Below are 17,845 nucleotides of genomic sequence, written 5' to 3' on the forward strand. Positions count from 1 at the left end.
CCGCGTCAAGAACAAGCACCGCACACGGGCAATGCACAATGGTCGCCCCCCTTACCCCTCGGGCCATCGTCCCCCCTCTTGGCTTGTATGTTGTCCAATCCAGGAAACAAGAGACCCAACGGGCGTTACATAGAACTTCTTTTAGACACCACCACATCGTACACAACCTGAAAGGTCAAAACGTCCTTACTTGGTCTCGAGTGTGCGATGCGACTAATCAGCCGTTCTCGTGCATATCTCCATCCGTCATCACAACCTCATTTGTCTCGTCTCCCTTACTACAACCTTCCTGTCCCTATGCTGTAAATCCTACGCACCGCAATACAGCCAGCGGCAACCAAGGCGCCAGCCATGCACTTAGTACCATTGCCAGCATCTCCGTCCGCTACTCCTGCTGCTGCTCCTGCTCCCGGCCGCCGCCCTGCTGCTGCTGCCGCGCCGCCAGCAGCTCTGCCGTACTCGTGTACGGCACCACGGGTTGCTCGGGCGCTGTGTCAGCCCCCACGTGCTGGAACTTCTCCAGCACGCCCTTGACACCCCCCACCACCTCCCCAATCCCCCTGCCCAGCCCCTCCGCCGCGTCGGCGTGGGCAGTAGCATCTGGCGGACCCGCCGGACTCATGTCCTGCCGCTCCCGCTCCCGCTCCCGCTCCCGCTGTTGTTTGTCGTGCTCGTGCTCGCGATCAGCACCGCCACGGTCCTCGCCGCCACCGCCGCCACCGCCGCCGCCGCCGCCGCTGCCGCCGACCAGCAAGTTGCGCAGGGTGTTGAGCAGGCCGCCTGTGTGCATGCCATAGCGAACGCGTGATGTGTTGAAGAGCACAAGGAAATCATAGCGCAAAGACGCATGTGTGTGTAGTGTGTAGTGTGTGTGGGTATGCGTAGGGATATGTGGGTGTGGCCAGTGGGCGGTGCCGTCGCGCTCGTGAGATGGGCGGAGGCAGATGGGTGGAGGCGCCCGGCGGCGGTGAGGCCGTGAGCAGGCAGCGGGCGGGCACCGCCGGCACATGTATAGCTAGCAGGCGTCTGGGCGCCCGGAGGTGGGCACGTGCAGGTAGGCACAGGCAGACGAACGCCCACAGGTCATCTAGCCACACGTGCGAGCGAGGGCGAGGCACAGCAGTAGCAGCAGGAATAAGCAGCAGCGACAAGCCGTCGCCAAACCTTTCGTCAACAGTCTCCCCCACAGCCCCTGAAGCAAGCCCTCACCTCCCACAACCGCCGCCTCGTCCGCCGCCTCCTGCACATTGCCCGCCGCGCTGTCCACCACACCAGCCGCCGCGTCCGCCGCCGCCGCCCTGGCGTCCCCCACACGCCGTGCCACCTCCTCCGCACCCTCCTGCGCCCGCCTCGACACGTCATCCTTGTACGGCTGCTGCTGCTGCTGCTGCCCGCCCGAGCCCTCCCGCGGCGGAGCGCTGCTAGTGCCGGTGCCACTGCTGCTACTGCCGCCGCCGCTGCTGCTGGCAAGGTCAGCGATGGCGGCGGGCGCGTCGGAATAGCCGCGGCGGCCGGCGGCGGCGGAGGGCAAGGCGGGGGCGGCGGGGGCGGCTGTAGCAGGGGCGGCGGCGGCGGCTGTAGCAGGGGCGGCAGGCTGCTCCTGCTGGGGCCCGTGGTGCTCGTGGACGGGGGTGGTGCTACTGCCGCCGCCGCCGCCGCCGCCGCCGCCAATGACCAGGTTGCGTAGCGCGCCCAGCAGGCCGCCTGGGGCCGGGGCACACGTACGTTCGTGGCTCATCACACGCGGGTCGTGCACGCACACGTGCGTGCGTGGCTCATCACACGCGGGTTGTGCACGCACACGTGCGTGGCTCATCACAAGCGGGTCGTGCGAGCACACGTGCGTGGCTCATCACAAGCGGGTCGTGCGAGCACACGTGCGTGGCTCATCACAAGCGGGTCGTGCACGCAAAGGGGCACGCGGGGAGGGCGGAGCGGTAGCTAGTGGCGATGGGGGGCCCGGTGCGGACGACCTTATACTTGCAGGTACCCTACCTGCCCTGCTGCGAGCAGAGACAGCTTTATCTGTTCGCACGCAGCATCAACGCTGTTAACACCCCAGGCGCAGACGCACGAACTTACCCGCGCCCCGGCTGACTTCCTCGCCCGCCACCTCCGCCGCTCCCTGCACCGCGCCCGCCCCGCGGCGCAGCTCCTCTCCAGCCGCCTCCGCCGCACCCTGCGCCGCCCCGCGCAGCCCGCGCGCCCGTCGCTCCGCCTCCGCCGCCGCCTGCTCCGCCTGCCGCTGCGCCTCCGCCGCCGCGCCCCTCACACGCTCCGCCGCGCCGCCAGCCGCCTGCCGCACACCCTCCACCGCCTCCTTGACGCCGCCGACCTCCGCACCGCCGCCGCCGCCGTCGTCGCCGGCGCTGCCGCTCTCGGTGGCGGCGGCGGCGGCGGCGGCGCTGGCGCTGCCCACGGCTCCGGCCTCACGACGGGCGGCGGCCGTGGAGGTGTCGGCCAGTCCAATGTTGCGCTGCGGCGGAGAGACAGCAGCGGAGCAACAGCGGAGCGACCGTAGGCAGCAGCAGGCAAACGTGCTTAGTAATGGTGTTGCAAGGAGGAATGCGCCAGACACAGCTCTATGTAGGTAGATAGGCCCCGTTGCTCGGCATGAACTCACACTCAAGGTACTGCAAATCCAGCACTTCCGTCCCCTCCTGCAAGCGCCCCTGCCCCCCGCCCTGCGCCCCTGCTTCCCCTGCCGCCCCTACTGCCCCTGCGCCCCTGCTGCTGCCCCCCACCTCCTACCCACCCCACCTGCAGCGTATCAGCGGCACGCCAGGACACGTCGCTGTGGGGGTCGCGGTAGGCGGCGGCGTCGGGGCCGGACCGGTCGTTGTAGGGGGCCTCAGTGCCTGTGGAGTGCGGGCGGGTGCGTCGGGGGTGGCGGGGAGGTGGTTGGCAGGGAATGCATGGAGGGTGTATGCTGCACACGTGACCTTAAGACGGAGGGAGAAAGCAAGACCATGACGGACGGAACCCCATCCCATTCACAGCACCCACACACCCCACAGCAGCACCACAGCACGCACCGCGTGTCTTGAGCGCTCCGCGCTGCCCGCCGCGTGCCTCCTCCTCCTCCACCCTCTCCTTCAGCCCCGCCAGACCCGCCACCACCGTGCGGCCGTGTGCCGCAGTGTCGTCGGCCAGGCTGCGGATGGCTTGCCGCGCGGTGTCGGGCAGCGGCGCCTGGCCTGTGGGTGGGCAGGTGTGTGTGTGTGTGTGTGTGTGTGTGTGTGTATATGTGTTCGTGTTTGTGCGTGTGTGTGTGTGTGCGTCGGGGGGTGGGTGGGTGGGTAGGATTAGGCAGCAGAGCTGCTGGCTGGCGTGTGAGATTCAATGCCAACTGCTGTGTGCACAGCTTACACCTGAATACCAGCATCAGGTTTCTTTACTACAGCGGGCCTCGCTCGCTCGTCACCAGGCACACTAACACCCTCCGGCACCAGCAGGTGAAGCAGCTGTTCCTGGAGCGAGTGAGTCAGCCCGGCGCGGGTCAGCACCCCTGCCCGCAACCTAACCCGCTTGCCCCCCGCCCCCCCGCCCGCCCCCCGTGCCTCCAGTCTGCCAGCAGCCCTATCGCACACCTAGCTATCTCGATAGATCTCCCCAAGCCAGCCACGCACGCACCGGCGTGCGGCGCGCGGTCGCTGAGGAAGCGCGTGTTGTCACCGGAGCGCTGGCCGCTGTCCACATCCACATTGCTGCGGTCCACCTTCGGGCGGGGGGATGCAGTAAGAAGAGGGGGGTTTGGAGAGGGGCTGTTGGGGCGGTTGGGAGAGGTGGGTGGGGGAGGGGGGGTTACATTCATGATTAATTAAGGAAGAGGTAGACGGTAGACCATCTTGGGGGGGAGGGGGGAGGGAGGGGATGGAACACTTGCCTGTCCCCGAATTGAATTGAATGACACGCACAACCCGCCTTAGTTCTCATGCAATGGTGCACAAAACCCCCACACAGCAACAACCCCATACAGCCATGACAGCAACAGCAACCGCAATAGCAACAGTAACCGCAACACGCATCCACACACATACACACACACACACACAGACACACACACGGCCGCGCCTACCTGCTGCACGGTGGCTGGTAGTTTGGACGTGTCGTAGGCTCTGTCGTGGGCCATGGCGCCCCGCGGGTCGTACGGCTCACCTGGGGTGGTGGGGTGTGTGTGTGTGTGGTGGGTGGGTGGGGCCGGTGGGTGTTGGGTGGGGGGCAGCGCGTATGGTGGCAGTTGCAGCGCGTACCTTGCCACACTACCTATCGCGCGCACACGCAGAATTATGCGCGCACGCATATACACACACAAACAGCCACACATACCCCCACAATCTCTTGCTCACACACACACACACACACACACACACACACACACACAGACACCCTCGCTTACCCGCCTCCTCCTTCTCCTTCACGTAGGCGTGGTAGCTGTCTGCCACCTCCTCGGCGTGCCGCGTGTCGGTGCCCGCCTCCTTGCTCCAGGGGTACAGCAGTTTGTCTACCAGCGTGTCGCGCTTGCGGGCGGGGTCGCCGGCCTGGGGGCAGAGGGAGGGCGGGCGTGTATGTATGTGCGCGCGTGTGTTCTGCATCTCGGTTGTGGGCGTTCCGGACCACACCCACGCACCCACCCACCCACCGCCATGAACTGCTCCAGACGCCGCTGCCGCACTGCTGACGACAGCGGAGCACCGGGGTGGGCGTCCTGTGGGCGTGTGGGGTGGGCGTGCGTGCTTAGGTGAAGGGGGAGGATAGATGGGGGTTTAAGAAAACCCCAAAAAGGTGGGTGGGTGAGAGGGTGGGTGAGTGGGTCGGCGAGTGGATGGGTGGGGTCGGTCATCAACGCCAGGCCCACAACCGAGATCCGGAACACACGCACACGCACCCACCACGCCCCCCCCCTCCCCGCCATCACCCATACACACACGCACACGGCCCCACGTACGTACACACCTGCTCGTACTCCACCTCCCGCTCCTCCTGCGCCCGCCGGGCCTCCTCCATCCGCTCCTCCGGAGTCTTGTAGTCGCCCATGCCTGTATGTGCGTTTGATGCGAGGTGTTTTTTAATTGTTGTTGTTTGTCGGATGAAACAGGCGCTTGTGTGGCTGATGGCCATCTGCCGTGACCCACCACCACCCCACCCACCGGCACCTTCACCCTCCTTTACCGGTGTTAACTCCCCCCTTCCTCCCTCCCCTCCTCCCCCACTCCTCCCTCCCCCCCCCCCCACGCTACCCGCACCCACCGCTGCTCAGCACATTTGTGACGCGGCCGGCGGCGGCGGTGGCTGCCTCACTCACGTGCTCCAGCACCCCCACCACCGACTCCTCCGCCCGGTGAGCGATCTCGGGCAGCGTGTCGGGAGCCTGGTTATGATGCGGATGGAATAGTGTGTGGGAGGTGGGTTAACGTTGAACCAATCCCGTAAGGAAACAGTCGCGCGGGGTCGTGGGGGGTGGGGTGGGGTGGGGTGGGGGGGTGAGTGGGTGTGGAGGGCAGGGCAGGGCCGGTGGGTGATGAGGGGCCTAGGTGAGGGGGGCAAGGGGGCAAGGTCACCCACCACCCATGTGTGTAGGTATGCCGCCAATCACATCCCCCTTCCCTCCCTAACACACCCGCACGCACACAGTTATACACACACGCACACTCAAGCAAACACACATAGTCAAACACACCAAACACACACCCGACATACGGTGCTATACCACTCACGTGCTCCAGACGGCGGCGCATCATGTCGCCTGTGGGCTGTAGCACGTGCCGCATACCGCCCTGCGTGCCGGTCATGACTGGGATGCCCGTGCCCTCGGGCGCCTCGCCTGAGGGGGAGATGGGGGATTTTAGATACCGTGTGACACTGTGACACTGTGCGTGTGTGTCGGCAGGAAGGTCAGGGCAGGTAGGTAAGCGTCACAAACAGCACACACACACACGCATGCGCGCGCACGGTAGCACGCACACACACCCACGCACCCACGCACGCACCCGTGATCTTCTCCTGGATGTGTCTGCCCGCGGTCTCCAGGAAGGTCGGGTTGTCAGTGGCGGTGGTGACCTGCGTGCGTGTGTGTGCGTGTGTGTATGTAGGATGCGGGGTGGTGTGTGTGGGGTGAAGAGGGGGGAGGGTTGGGAGGGAATGGTGGGGAGTGCCAAGGACCGAGCAGCCGTCAGCCATCCACCCACTCTCACCCCGATGCCCCATGAGCCACGCTCTCCTCCTCGCTCTATTGCATTGGGTTTGGTTTAGTTTGGGCTGGTATCTACAACCCCCCCTTCTCCCCACCCCCCACCCCCCACCCATCCCCCATCCCACCCCAACCCAACCGCACCTGCGGCGCCTCTCGGTCCTTGTTGCGGTCCCAGTTAAAGTTGGCGCCTTGGATGTGCTGCACGTGCGAGTGCGGCTCCTGGTACGTCTGTGTGTGTGGGGGGGGGATTGTGTGTGTGTAGGGGAAGGGGGCGGAGGGGCGGAGGGGCGGAGGGGCAGGTGTGTGGGATGGGGAGGAGGGGTGAGGGGGTGGCCTTTCATGTGGGAACCTGGAGTGCTAAGGGAAAGTGGGAGCAAGGCGAAGGAATGCAGGAGTGGGTGTGTCGGGCATGTGGGTTGGGGGAGATCGGCGTGGCTTGGAAAGTAAGGGCAGTAGAGGTAAAGGCGTTTGAAGGTACATGTTGTGTGCGGGTCTGTGCCGTATTGTTTTATACGCACTGCTGCCCACGCACCCACCCACCTTTAGGTACTGCGCGTCCTTGATCTCCTTGCCAGACGGCTCCTTCATCTGTGTGTGGGGTTGGGGTTGAGGTTGGGGAGGAGCCGTTCAGAATCAACGGAGTGGTTAAAGAACACGTGACCAGCTGTGCTGTGCTGTGTCGGCACTTTGTACAGCACAAAGCTTGTCAGACCCTTTTGTACAAAGTGCCGACGTAACATCGGTTACATCGAGTCCCACCCTCCGAACCCAGCCCAACCGGAACCCCTCCCAGGATGGTAGCGAGACATTGCCCGGCAGCCACCCACCCCACCACACGCACCCACCCAAACCCCCCAAACCCGCCCCCCCTCTCCCCCTCACCGCCACCCTCGCTCACCCTGCTACTGCCGCCGCCGCCGCTGCTGCTGCCGCTCTGAATCTTGCCGTCAGCGTAGGCGGCCGGGTCGGCGGGGTTGGTGCTGAGCGGCTGGGAGCCGCCGCCACGGCCGGCGCCTGCATTGGTTGCGGCGGTGCGGGTCGTGGGGGCGTTGTCAGGGGGGGGGGTACATTCATGATTGTTTAAAAAGTGAAGGCGTCGCCAGGGGGGGGGCTACATTTATGATCATTTAAGAAGTGAAGGCGCCGCCAGGAACAGCAGTAGTATAGCAGCAGGCGCGTTGTACCCCTCACAACACATACGCTGCTCCCCACCGGTTGCCACACACCCTGCCCCCCTCCCCCACCCAACCACCCCACACACCCGACACCTACATCTCCCAATCAACCGCAACCCCCTTCCCCCCGCCCCCAACTCACCCTCCTCCTTCCCCTCCTCCTCGCGGCCTCCCGCCTTGGCTGTGAACGCCGCACTCACTCGCCGAGCCCAGCTGTCCAGACCCCGCCGCCGCGCCGCCGCCACACGCGCCTCCTCGTCACCGCCTCCGCTGCTACTGCCGCTACAGCCACTGCCGCTGCTGCTGCCACTGCTACTGCCGCCCTGCTGCTGCTGCTGCTGGGGGCGGTCGTCACCAATGCCTTGGCCGGCGGAGAGGCGGCTGGCGAGGGCGTGGCCGGGGCCGGGGGCGTGGAGCTCCTGCTGCTGCCGGCTACTGCCGCCGCCGCGGGGCCCTGGGGTACATGGTGTGGGTGGGTGTGCAGGTAGGGGGCGCATGTGTATGTGTGTGTGACTATCACGCATCAGTTTTCCTGTTGAGCGCGGCGTCACACACACATGCGTGCGTGCAGGACCCCTCCCTTTCCTCTTGCAACCTCACTAACTATAGGCGCCACGACCCCACCCACCCACCCGCACACTACAACCACACAGCCGCACCCACCCCGAGTCATGGAATCAAGCCAGCGAAGTAAACATGCACGCACGGGCGGCACGGCCCCTCGAAACCCCCCCCCCCCCCCCATACACACACACTCACTCACCCTGGTCCGCCGGCTCCCGCTGCGGCCGCCTCTGCCCCACGCCCCCACCGCCACCGCCACCGCCCCCACCGCCCCCGCCACCGCCCAGCTGCATGGCCTCCCAGGCGGCCTTCACCTCGCGACCGCGCCGGGGGGCGGCGCGGGGGCCTGCAGGTAGGAGTGGGGGGAGGGGGCGAGGGGTGCGTGGTTGCGCAAACTGATCAGGTGGTGGGGTCATGCGGAAGGCGACGCAGGCGCCGGCGCGAGTCAGGCACGCCGCCACTAACCCCCGGTGCTAGACACAGCCGCCGCCCTGTGCACGCCGTGTATGTGAGGGGTCAGGCATAACGTGAAAGAGAAGCGAACCCGCTAGCCCCCCGTGCCCGCTTCGCTCTGCGCTCACCGAAGGGCCAAATGCTGGGGCCTCGACCGCCGCCGCCGCCCGTCTGCCCCTGATCCGCCGCCTGCCCCTGCTGCCCCTGCCCCTGCCCCTGATGCTGCTGCGCCTGCTGCATCATTGCCGCGGTGGTCTCGTGCAGACGCCGCCGCGCCGCGCCGATGTCCTCGAGGGAGGGGCCCGGGCCGGCGGTGCTGCTGGTGGGGTCGTCGCAGTGGCTGACTGTGGCTGCGGCTGGGGTGGTGGTGTCGGCCGCCGCTGCGGGCTGCGGCTGCTGCGTCCTGCTGTCCTGCTGCTGTTGGTCAGAAGAGGCTTTCATCACAAAAAAGTGAGGAATTCAAGTGTATAGGTTTGTTGGAATTGTGGGCTTGCTCGGAGAAGCGAAGAGAAATACAACAATGATACATGATACATGGGTCCCCGCGGACCCCAGTGATGACGCGCCTGGCAGACCCGCCGCCTGACCCCTGGGTTGCGTGGACCCCCGGTAGGTGTGTTGGAATTGCATGCGCATTGCTGCAACGCTGGACAGCTAACAAGCTACAACCATCCACCATCCACCATCCACCCATCCACCCATCCAGCATGCAAGGTAGGGAACGAAACGGCGGCCGCCAGCACGCTGAACCCACCCGTCACTGCCCCTGCACGCCGGACCCACATCACTGCCCCCGGCACGTATGCACTTACTTGAGTGCATCATGTGGCCGCGGTAGGGCATACACGGCGGGTACACGCCGCTGCTGCTACTGCTGCTGCTGCTACTGCTACTGCTACTGCTACTGCTACTGCTACTGCTGCTACTGCTACTGCTGCTACTGCTGCTGCTGCTGCTCGTCCTTCGCTTCCCTGCAGCACCTGCAGGAGTCGCCAGAGATAGAGAAGGGGAGCGCTTGGGGGCCGGCAGAGCTAGCTGCTGCAAATCCTGTCCGGCATGGCATGCGGACAAAGCGTGGCGGCGGCGCAAGGACAATCCTATCCACGTAGGCGCGTACGTGCACGATTACAAGCAACGGGCCGCCGTAGCAAAGCCCTTCGAAAGCAACTTCGGATACACATGCGTGCCTGCATCTGCGCACGCTTGATCCTGTATGCAACTCAACATCTATCCCACACGGCATGCGGTGTTCTGTCTCGTGTCCGTCCCTACCAGTAGCCTACTTCTACTCCCATGCCTTGCACACCCACAGCGCGCGTGTCTTGCAACTCCATAGCCCTCACCCAAACACCGCACCACCCACGTCGTACAAGTTGCTACGACTGCTGCAAACCCCGCCCGCCTATTCTGCTGCCCCGCCTCTTACGTCCTACCAGCTGCGAGCCGCGTAAGTAAGCAGCCACAGCAGCAGCGTGCTGCTTGCTGTCGGCCCTTGCAACCGCCCTCGCAATTCGCCGCCGGAGCCTCATCATCATCACGAGCCGACGGGTCCGTCCTCTGGCCGGCCTCACCTCTAGGATCCGCCAGTGCCTGCGAACACACACACACATGCCCGTTTTGCGTTTTCCTTTTCTCATAGTTTGTGTCTCACACACCCGCACACACGCATGAAGTAGACACACCATCAGCAGTCAACGGCCACCACCGCCGCTGACTGCCCACGCCCCCACCTGCACACACACACAGCTCGGCCACACACCACACACACCCGTCCACTGCCCCACACTTCCCTCTCCTCCCTCCACTCCCTCCCTCCCCCCCCCCCGCTCACCCATGGAGCCGTAGAAGCTCTGGCCCGCCTCCGCCTTGACCGGCCGGGCCGGGTGCGGGCCCTGGGGGTGCGGCCCCTGGGGGTGCTCGTGCGGCACCGCGCCGCTCACCTGCCGGTCCTTGCCTGCGTGTGTGTGTGGGCGTGTGCGTGTGTGCGTGTGTGTATACGATTAACGGTGGGGTGTACCAGTGGCATGTACGGCTAGGCCGTCCATGGGGAGCACAACCACGAACTGCCACATCAGCAAACCCGTACCCTCCACCCACCCGACCCCCCCACCGCGCGCTGCCCCCACCTAGCACCATGGCGTTGTTCGCCTCCTTCACCGCCTCAGCCTCACTGCGCTTGTCCTCCGCCGCCTGCGACTTGCCCGGAGCGATCTGGCGGCAGGCAGGAGGCAGGCAGGCAGCGACAGATCACGGTGGCAGGCGGTTGTATACAGCAGCAGGCACGCGGCAATCAAACACACACACACATATACACACACACACCACACAAACAGAAGGTACGTTACGGTGGCACGTCCGTCCGTTGCATATGGCCACCGTACTCGCGGCCCGGGCCTCCGGGTTTCCACGAGGAAGGCAGGCACGGGCAAACGCACGTGCCCTGCACCTTGTAGCCACACAGACACCGCTGTTACCCAAGAACGTATGTGCGCGGCACCTGACTGGTATTTGGTAAGCACACACAAAGCAACTCCGCGGTTACATACGACCGGAAATACAGACACTGCCAGCAGCGTCTACTCGCGTACACATTTACACATACACATCGTACGCACCTTGGTTGTCTCGGCGTCGTAGATCCGGCGCTGCAGGGGGTCCGCCGCCTCGCCCGCCGCCGCCAGGTAGGCCGCCCGCTCCACGTTGCGGCTGATGTCGCGCGTGTCAGACACCGAGCCGGCGGTGGTGGCGCCGGGGGCGGGCGCGCCGCCGTGGCGGAACCTGTGTGTGTGTGTGTGTGCGTGTGTGTGTGTTTGTGTGTGTGTGCGCGTGTTTGTGTGTGTGTGTGTGCATATGGGTGGATGGAGGCAGGCAGGCAGGCAGGTAGGCATGCGGGGGTGGGGACACAGCACGTGGGCACAAGGAGAGGGGTCCAGCCAGCAGTCAGGTTCATGTCAGGTTCAGCCAGTCAGCTTCAGGTTCAGGCAGTCAACTTCAGATCAGCCACAGGTGGAGACTGCTGAGACTGCTCCCGCGCCAACCCCTCACAAGGAAGCCGCGGCACCCTACACGACGAGTGGTGCTGCAGGCTGCCCAATCAAAGAGCGCTGCATGGTGTGCGCGACTGCAGGTACGACTGCAGAAGCCAGCCCCCCCCTCAGGCCCCCCTCGATCCCCATCATGTTACATCGACTCGTGCGTGGCGTGCACTCTGTCACGTGTGGCACACCCCCGCATGCATTTTAGAGGGGGCCGCCCTGACAGACAGGTGGGCAGGCAGGCAGGCAGGCAGTCGGGCCCCGCCTACTGCACGACGACTCACTCCTCCGCGGCGTGCTCGGCGTTTGCGGCCAGGCTTGCGGCGCCGCTGCGCAGGACGTCCACCACGCCGCGCTTCTCCACCTCTGTGCGGTGAAGCGTGGTTAAGACATGATCAACTCACGAGCAACAACAGGATTGGTCACGATGACAAGCAAGGACATAATTAATCAGGATGACAAGGAACGCCATGGTTGAACAGGATGACAAGCAAGGACATGAGTAGGTCACGATGGTAGGCACGGCCCTTCAGATAGATAGAGGCGCCCGCCGGCTCGCTCACCCTTGAAGAAGTTGGGTTTGTTGAAGTCGGGCGCGTACGACTGGTTGTGCTGGCTGGGGTCGGTCACAGTCTACGTGTGGCGGCAGCAGCGGCGGCAGCAGCAGCGGCGGCGGCGGCAGGGATTGCGCGTAGGGAGGCAGGTAGGAGCGAGGACGGGGGGGGGTTACATTCATGATTACGGGGGGGGGGGTAGCCATCCATGGGATGGTGTGTATGGTTTCGGTGTGGCGGTCGTACTGGACACGACCACGGAAACACCCACCCAACCCAGATGCCCACCCACACAACCCACCCACCCACCCCGACCCCACCCCAACCCACCGAGCCCAGCGCGCCCGCCGGCACCTCCCGCCCGCTCTGTTTGGTGTTGAGGGACACGCTGCCGCGCTCCGCGTCCGCCTCCGCCGCCGGCGGCACGCCAATGGCCAGCTTGGCCTCCGGCCCGCCCGCGGGCTTGGCCTCCAGGGCCGAGGTGCCGGTGGGTACGGGAGCGCGCGGCAGGTCTGTTGCGTGGTGGTGGGGAGGTTTGGGGAATGTTTGGGGAATGTTTGGGGAAGGTTTTGGGGTTGGGTGGTGGTGGGCTGGACAGCGGGCAGGCGACGGGGCAGGCGACAGCGAGGGGAATGTGGGTTGAGGGATATGAGGTAGGAGATGCGGAGGTTGGGAGGTTTGGAAGTTGGGAAGCGCCATGATGGGAGTGCTGGCTGTGGCGATTCTGTGCTGTGCAGAGTCTGGCTGTCCACAGTCTGTGACACACATCACAACAAACACACAGACACATACCCACCGGCCTGCAGGGACTGCACGTCGGTGCCGCGGCCACGCTCCTCCCCCTCCCGCTCCCGCTCCCCGCCGCCGCCGCCGCCGCCGCCGCCGCCGTGCCGAATGCCCAGCACGTCCTCAAACGTGTGCACCAGTGAGCTCAGCAGTCCCCCGCCGCCGCCACCGCCGCCGCCACCGCCGCTGCTGCCCTCCTCTCCAACAGCGCCGGCACCGCCATCGCCGCCGCCGCCGCCGCGGCAGCCGCCCTCCTCTGCTGCTGCTGCTGCTGCTGCGGCCTGGCGCTCTCGCTCCTGCTGCTCCCAGCCGTGGCCGTCGGCGATGGGGTTCTGGTGGGTGGCCATGTGCATGCGCTCAGCCACCTACACGAGGTAGCAGGGGGGGGGCGGGGGACCAAGATGAATGGGGGGAGGGAGAGAGGGAGGGATGGGCATTCTTTCGGGGGGGTTACATGCATTAAGTTTACGCAGTGAAGTCGTAGCCAGGTACAAAGGGGAGGGGGGAGGAGAAGGCGTCCGGATTGTGGTGGCGTTGTGGGGGCACGCCGGACTGGCGCAGGGTTCAGAGTGCGTGCCATTTTCGCATGGACGTTCGGTGCACCTTATGGCGTGACTTCATTTGGATACAAACACACACGACACACAAACATAACAACCCTTCCCCACACACGCACACGCGCTGCACTCACCTCGGGGTGTCGCTCGGCGATGATGTCACGTGACGCCGCCGACACCGCCTCGCGCTGAGCCGCCAGTGCCGCCACCCGCTCCTCGGCCTGGGCCTCCTTGGGGGTAGGGGCGCATGTAGGTTAGGAGGGGGAGAGGTGGCAGGGGTTTGGGGGTGGGGGGAGGCTGGGGATTCGGCAGCGGCATTCGGGCGGGTTCTCGTGTATGTGTGACTGCATCAGCAGACCCCATGCACGACTCTACACAACGGCGGCGAGCCTACATGTGCTGGGGTGTTCATTGGGTGGTGGTTGATATGCCCGACTGCCCGACTGCACGCAAAGCACGCCACGCACGCCATGCCGCCCGGCCCGGGCCGCACCTTCATCTCGCGAATCTCCTGGTCGATGGGCATGCTCCTGCAGCATGTTCGCGATGTGTTACGTTTCTGAATGCAGCAGCATATGCGCATGAGCATAGTATGCAGCATGTGTGAATGCAGCCGCATATGCGCATGAAATGCACCAGCAGGTGTATGGGAGGGCGGTGGCAGTTGCGGTGAGACGGTGGCGGCCACACAGCAGCAGCAGCAGCCTCCCAGCAGCTGCCCTCACAACGCGGCTGCCCAAAACCATGCGCACCGCACCCACAAGCATGAGACCCCCCCCCCCAAACACAAAACACACACTCTGCCTTTCCCATTGTGCATTCCTAACACACACTATACCTCTACACACACCCGCTCCCCCCTGCTCCCTCCCTCCCTCTCTCCCCCCTCCTTCTCCCCCCCTCCCTCCCCTCACCCCCTCACCCGGGCATGCCGACCATCTGCTCCTTCAGCCGCTGCAGCCGCTCCGCCTCACCGACCTCCTCGCCCCGACCCACCGGCGTCAGTACCACACGCCCGCCGCCCAGGTCGTCGATGCCGCCCACCGCCGCCTCTCCCGTGTGGCGGCCTGCGGGGAGGGAGCGAGGGGGGTTTCATTCATGATTGTTTCAGGAGTGAAGGCGTAGGTAGGATGTGAACAGGGGGTGGGTGATGTGCCCGAGCCCCACGGACATGTCCCATCATAAAATTGTTTCGGGAATCGGAAATGGACATGGGGGTGGGATGATGGCGCAGCGCAGACACGTGGCGTGGCGTGCCGGCTCCCCGCCGCCCGCACGTCCGTGCCCTTCCTCACCCCCAATGGCCCACTCCCAATACAGCCCCCTTCCGGGTGCCACTCCCAACCCCCACTCCCACACCCTCGCATATACCCCGCTGTCATCCTCCCCCCCCCCACACACACACAACCCTAGCCCCTTCGCATTGGGCCCGATTTAGTTAGGGCTGGTGTCTACACCCCCGCCCACACACACACACACACACACACACACACACACACACACACACGCCCCCCTTCACACACACATCCCATCCACAAGGGGGTTGCGCGATTTCCGGTTGGTAAGACCGGCGGCTCACCGCAGCAGGTATGCGAGGTAACTTCAGGTAACATCCGTAAACCGTCGCTTTGCTGCATCGCATACACTGTCTTTGCGCAACGTTCTCCTTGTGCTCTTTAACACCCCACAAACGCACCTGTGACCGCCCCCACCGCCTCCCGAATGGCCCCCAGTAGACCGCCCGCCACCCCCGCCACACTGATGTCGCCCTCGGGACCCTGGAAGCCAAAGCCCTGCGCCCGCGCGCCGCCGCCCGCAGTGGGGCCCAGGTTCACCATCACGCCTGCACGGGTCGGTGCGCGTGGCCGCAGGGTCGGTGTGTGTTTGTATGTGTGCGTGCGGTGGACAAACACCAGGGAAGGAACGCGCACTTGTGTGCGTGTGCGTGTGTGCTGGAAGATTGGGAGCACCTAAGCCTTGCTGAAGAATTAGTAAGAACCCCCACACCACCCGGGCACAAACCCCCTCTCACCCCCAACCAGTTCGGCTCCACCCCCCCCCCACACACACACACACACCGCCCCACCCCTCCACACGTCCCTCACCCCCACGGCCCAAACCCCCGTCCCAGCCTCTCCCTCCCTTCCCTCCCCTCCCCCCTTATTGCATTGGGTTTGGTTTAGTTTGGGCTGGTATCTACACACAACACACACACACACACACACACACACCTCACCCGAATCCCGCACGGTGCTGGCCGCGCCTCCCTCCAACGGCGCCACCACGGCCGGGTCCCGCCGCCGCGCCGCCGACTGAGCCACGTGCGGCACCGGGTCGCCGCCGCGGGCGCCCTCGCTGACGATGTCGCGGCCGGGCTGCGGCTCGGGCGGGGTCGACTGGGAGGAGGCGTCCTGCGGAGGTGTTGAGAGCACAAGGGGAGGTAAAACACGCAGGACTGAGCATGCGGTGCGGCGCGACGCTCGCGGTGATACGTTGTGCCGGCCTTTCTTAACGTGTGTGTATGTGTGTTGCATGTCGCCCTCAGTAGCACACAGCAGCCGTACCCCTCCCTTCCCTTCCCTTCCCTCCCCCCCCGCGCCTCCCCCCCGCCTCACCTGCTCCCCGCCCTCCAGTTGCACCGGCTCGTCCGCCATGTCCCCCGGGTACGGCGTGTCGGACTGCGGGCCACCCAGCAGGTCACGCACCCGCAAGCCGCCGCCGCCGCCGCTGCCACTGCCGCCGCCGCCCGTGTCCTTGTCCTCTGCGCCCTGGTGCTCGTGGCGGTCGTGGACGGGGGCGGACAGGGCGCCCACAGCCGAGTCGATGCCGGTCTGGGGCCGGCGGGGGGTGGTGGAAAGGGCGGGGGCAGGGGGGCGGGAGACTCAGGAGTTAAGGCATGCATGCGAGGGCTGGATTGGAGGGGACGGCGTCTGAGGGCACCTGTAACCGCCCCCCTTCATAACAACTTTTCGTGGCGCACCCGCAAACTATACCCCCTCACCCCTCACCCCCTCTCTTCCGTATCCCCTATACCCCAACCCCCTCACCCCCGCCCCGCCCCGCACCTTGGCGGCCTCTGAGAAGTTGCCCAACACGGAGGCCAGCGCGTGGCCGGTCTGCGGGGGGCGTTGGTGGCGTTGGTGACTTAACATAACGGGTGTACTGGCATAATATGTGGTTGCTCGCAGCAGCGGGAGGCACGCAAAGAAGACTGCCATCAGGCCCAAGCACTTCCGTTTCACGCCACCCCACCCCGCCCACCACGCCCCGCCAATCACGCCTGCGATACGCAGGGACCCACCGCCGCCAGCAGCCCACCGCCGCCACCGCCGCCGGCCGTGTCCTGGTCAGCCGCCCGCACGTCCCGCTCACCACCCTCCAGGCTTCCCCCTCCTCCTCCTCCTCCCCCTTCCCCCAGGTCCTGCTGCTGCTGCTGCTTGATGCGGTCGGCGGTGTTTTGGGCGCGGCGCAGGGGCGTGTCGTCCTCCAGCCGACCCACATCGCTGTCGGGGTCGCCTGCGGTAGCAGGGGTTTCCAGCAAGCCAGGACGAGGCCGAATGGGGAGGGGCGTGCAGGGGCGACGGCAAAAGAGACCCACGCCGCCACCGGGCACAATAGGTACGCCCCACTTCCCCGCCGCTGCCCATCCCCCACAAGCACTTCAAACGCATCGGTCCCGACGCGCCCAGGCTTCGCGCCGCACCCGCGCCCAACACGCCGCCGCGCCCCCTCGCACCGCCTCACACCCGGCCCGACTGCCCCCTCATCTCACCTCACAACCAACCACCCCTCGCCCCTCACCCCAACCCCCCTACTTTTGCATTGGGTGCGGTTTAGCCTCCGCTCCTCACCCCACCCCGCCCCCACCCCACCTCACCCTCCCCACCCTCCTCACCCGGCAGCACGCCGCGCTTGTGCATCAGCGCCGCCGCTTCGTCCGCGTGGCGCCGCGCCGAGGCCACCACCAGGTTGAGGTCGTCCAGGGTGCGGCCAGACAGCGTGTCGGGCGCACCGTCGCCGGGCGTGGACATGCTGGTGCTGCTGGTGCTGGTGTTGGTGCGGGTGGTGGTGAGTGCGGGTGGTGGTGGTGCTGCTACTGGTGCTGGTGCAGATAAATGGCGGTTGCCGCGGTGTGAGGGTCGCAAGTGCTGGTTGCGCTATGCGGCAGTGAGGACACGCTGTCTCTGTCGTTTGATGTTGTTTCGGCGAAAAGCTGTGGTGCGCTTCAGCCAGCGGAGTTATGATTTGGTTGGGAAGGAGGAAAGACGTGTCTGCCTTGCGGGCCCGCTGTGTGCATCATCGCGGCTGGGACCCGCCGGTCGGGGTGGTGACGTGTCCAGAATCAAAGGCCCTGGAGGGAAGCGAGCAAGCAGGTCCATGGGCGTTCAGCATTGGGTCTCCGACGTGAATTTTGCATGGGGAGTGGTGTGTATGTGTGTGTGTGTGGGGGGGTGGGGGTGGTATCATGGCAGGACACGGAGCGCAGCACGACAACCCGGTGGAAAAGCCCGTCGGGGCCCAGACCTGG

At 65.6% G+C, this 17,845-nt stretch overlaps 2 protein-coding genes across 3 annotated transcripts; both read right to left on the bottom strand.

Moving 5' to 3' along the window:
- Positions 1-113: 113 nt before the first annotated feature.
- CHLRE_06g293400v5 (uncharacterized protein) lies at positions 114-8,865 on the bottom strand. Its single transcript, XM_043063462.1, has 19 exons — positions 8,514-8,865; positions 8,132-8,278; positions 7,511-7,822; positions 7,092-7,207; positions 6,734-6,781; positions 6,335-6,421; positions 5,991-6,060; positions 5,718-5,824; positions 5,251-5,371; positions 4,957-5,039; positions 4,643-4,708; positions 4,400-4,541; positions 4,079-4,158; positions 3,634-3,718; positions 3,036-3,197; positions 2,761-2,858; positions 2,083-2,476; positions 1,210-1,704; positions 114-780 (listed from the first exon to the last, which is right to left on the bottom strand). Exons 1-19 carry the CDS (start codon positions 8,824-8,826, stop codon positions 386-388), a joined length of 3,321 nt encoding a protein of 1,106 aa, XP_042924168.1. The 5' UTR covers positions 8,827-8,865; the 3' UTR covers positions 114-385.
- Positions 8,866-9,498: 633 nt separating this feature from the next.
- CHLRE_06g293450v5 (uncharacterized protein) lies at positions 9,499-17,555 on the bottom strand. Of its 2 annotated transcripts, none has more exons than XM_043063464.1 (17): positions 17,195-17,555; positions 16,619-16,833; positions 16,383-16,433; positions 15,933-16,148; positions 15,554-15,728; positions 15,014-15,160; positions 14,240-14,384; positions 13,811-13,847; positions 13,452-13,538; positions 12,771-13,125; positions 12,305-12,486; positions 11,984-12,053; positions 11,705-11,786; positions 11,001-11,163; positions 10,512-10,596; positions 10,217-10,339; positions 9,499-9,975 (listed from the first exon to the last, which is right to left on the bottom strand). In XM_043063464.1, the coding sequence occupies exons 1-17, from the start codon at positions 17,346-17,348 to the stop codon at positions 9,959-9,961; spliced, it is 2,304 nt and encodes a 767-aa protein (XP_042924169.1). In that variant the 5' UTR covers positions 17,349-17,555; the 3' UTR covers positions 9,499-9,958. The 2 variants fall into 2 exon arrangements, with proteins under 2 accessions (XP_042924169.1, XP_042924170.1); XM_043063463.1 differs by having other exon boundaries at positions 13,452-13,547.
- Positions 17,556-17,845: the final 290 nt, after the last annotated feature.

The sequence above is a fragment of the Chlamydomonas reinhardtii genome, chromosome 6, assembly GCF_000002595.2.
Source record: "Chlamydomonas reinhardtii strain CC-503 cw92 mt+ chromosome 6, whole genome shotgun sequence".
NCBI classification, from domain to species: Eukaryota; Viridiplantae; Chlorophyta; class Chlorophyceae; order Chlamydomonadales; family Chlamydomonadaceae; genus Chlamydomonas; species Chlamydomonas reinhardtii.

Bases quoted from the DNA above. Each gene is read 5' to 3' on its own strand.
- CHLRE_06g293400v5 (XM_043063462.1), bottom strand. From the start codon at position 8,826: ATGAAAGCCTCTTCTGACCAACAGCAGCAGGACAGCAGGACGCAGCAG. The intron at 8,279-8,513 runs GTGAGCGCAGAG...TCCTACCTGCAG, and splicing joins CCCCAGCATTTGGCCCTTCG to GCCCCCGCGCCGCCCCCCGG. The intron at 4,542-4,642 runs GTGGGTGGGTGG...CTCTGCCCCCAG, and splicing joins GTCTGGAGCAGTTCATGGCG to GCCGGCGACCCCGCCCGCAA.
- CHLRE_06g293450v5 (XM_043063463.1), bottom strand. From the start codon at position 17,348: ATGTCCACGCCCGGCGACGGTGCGCCCGACACGCTGTCTGGCCGCACC. The intron at 16,434-16,618 runs GTGGGTCCCTGC...CGCCCCCCGCAG, and splicing joins GCGGTGGGCTGCTGGCGGCG to ACCGGCCACGCGCTGGCCTC. The intron at 14,385-15,013 runs GTGCGTTTGTGG...CCCTCCCCGCAG, and splicing joins GGCGGTGGGGGCGGTCACAG to GCCGCCACACGGGAGAGGCG.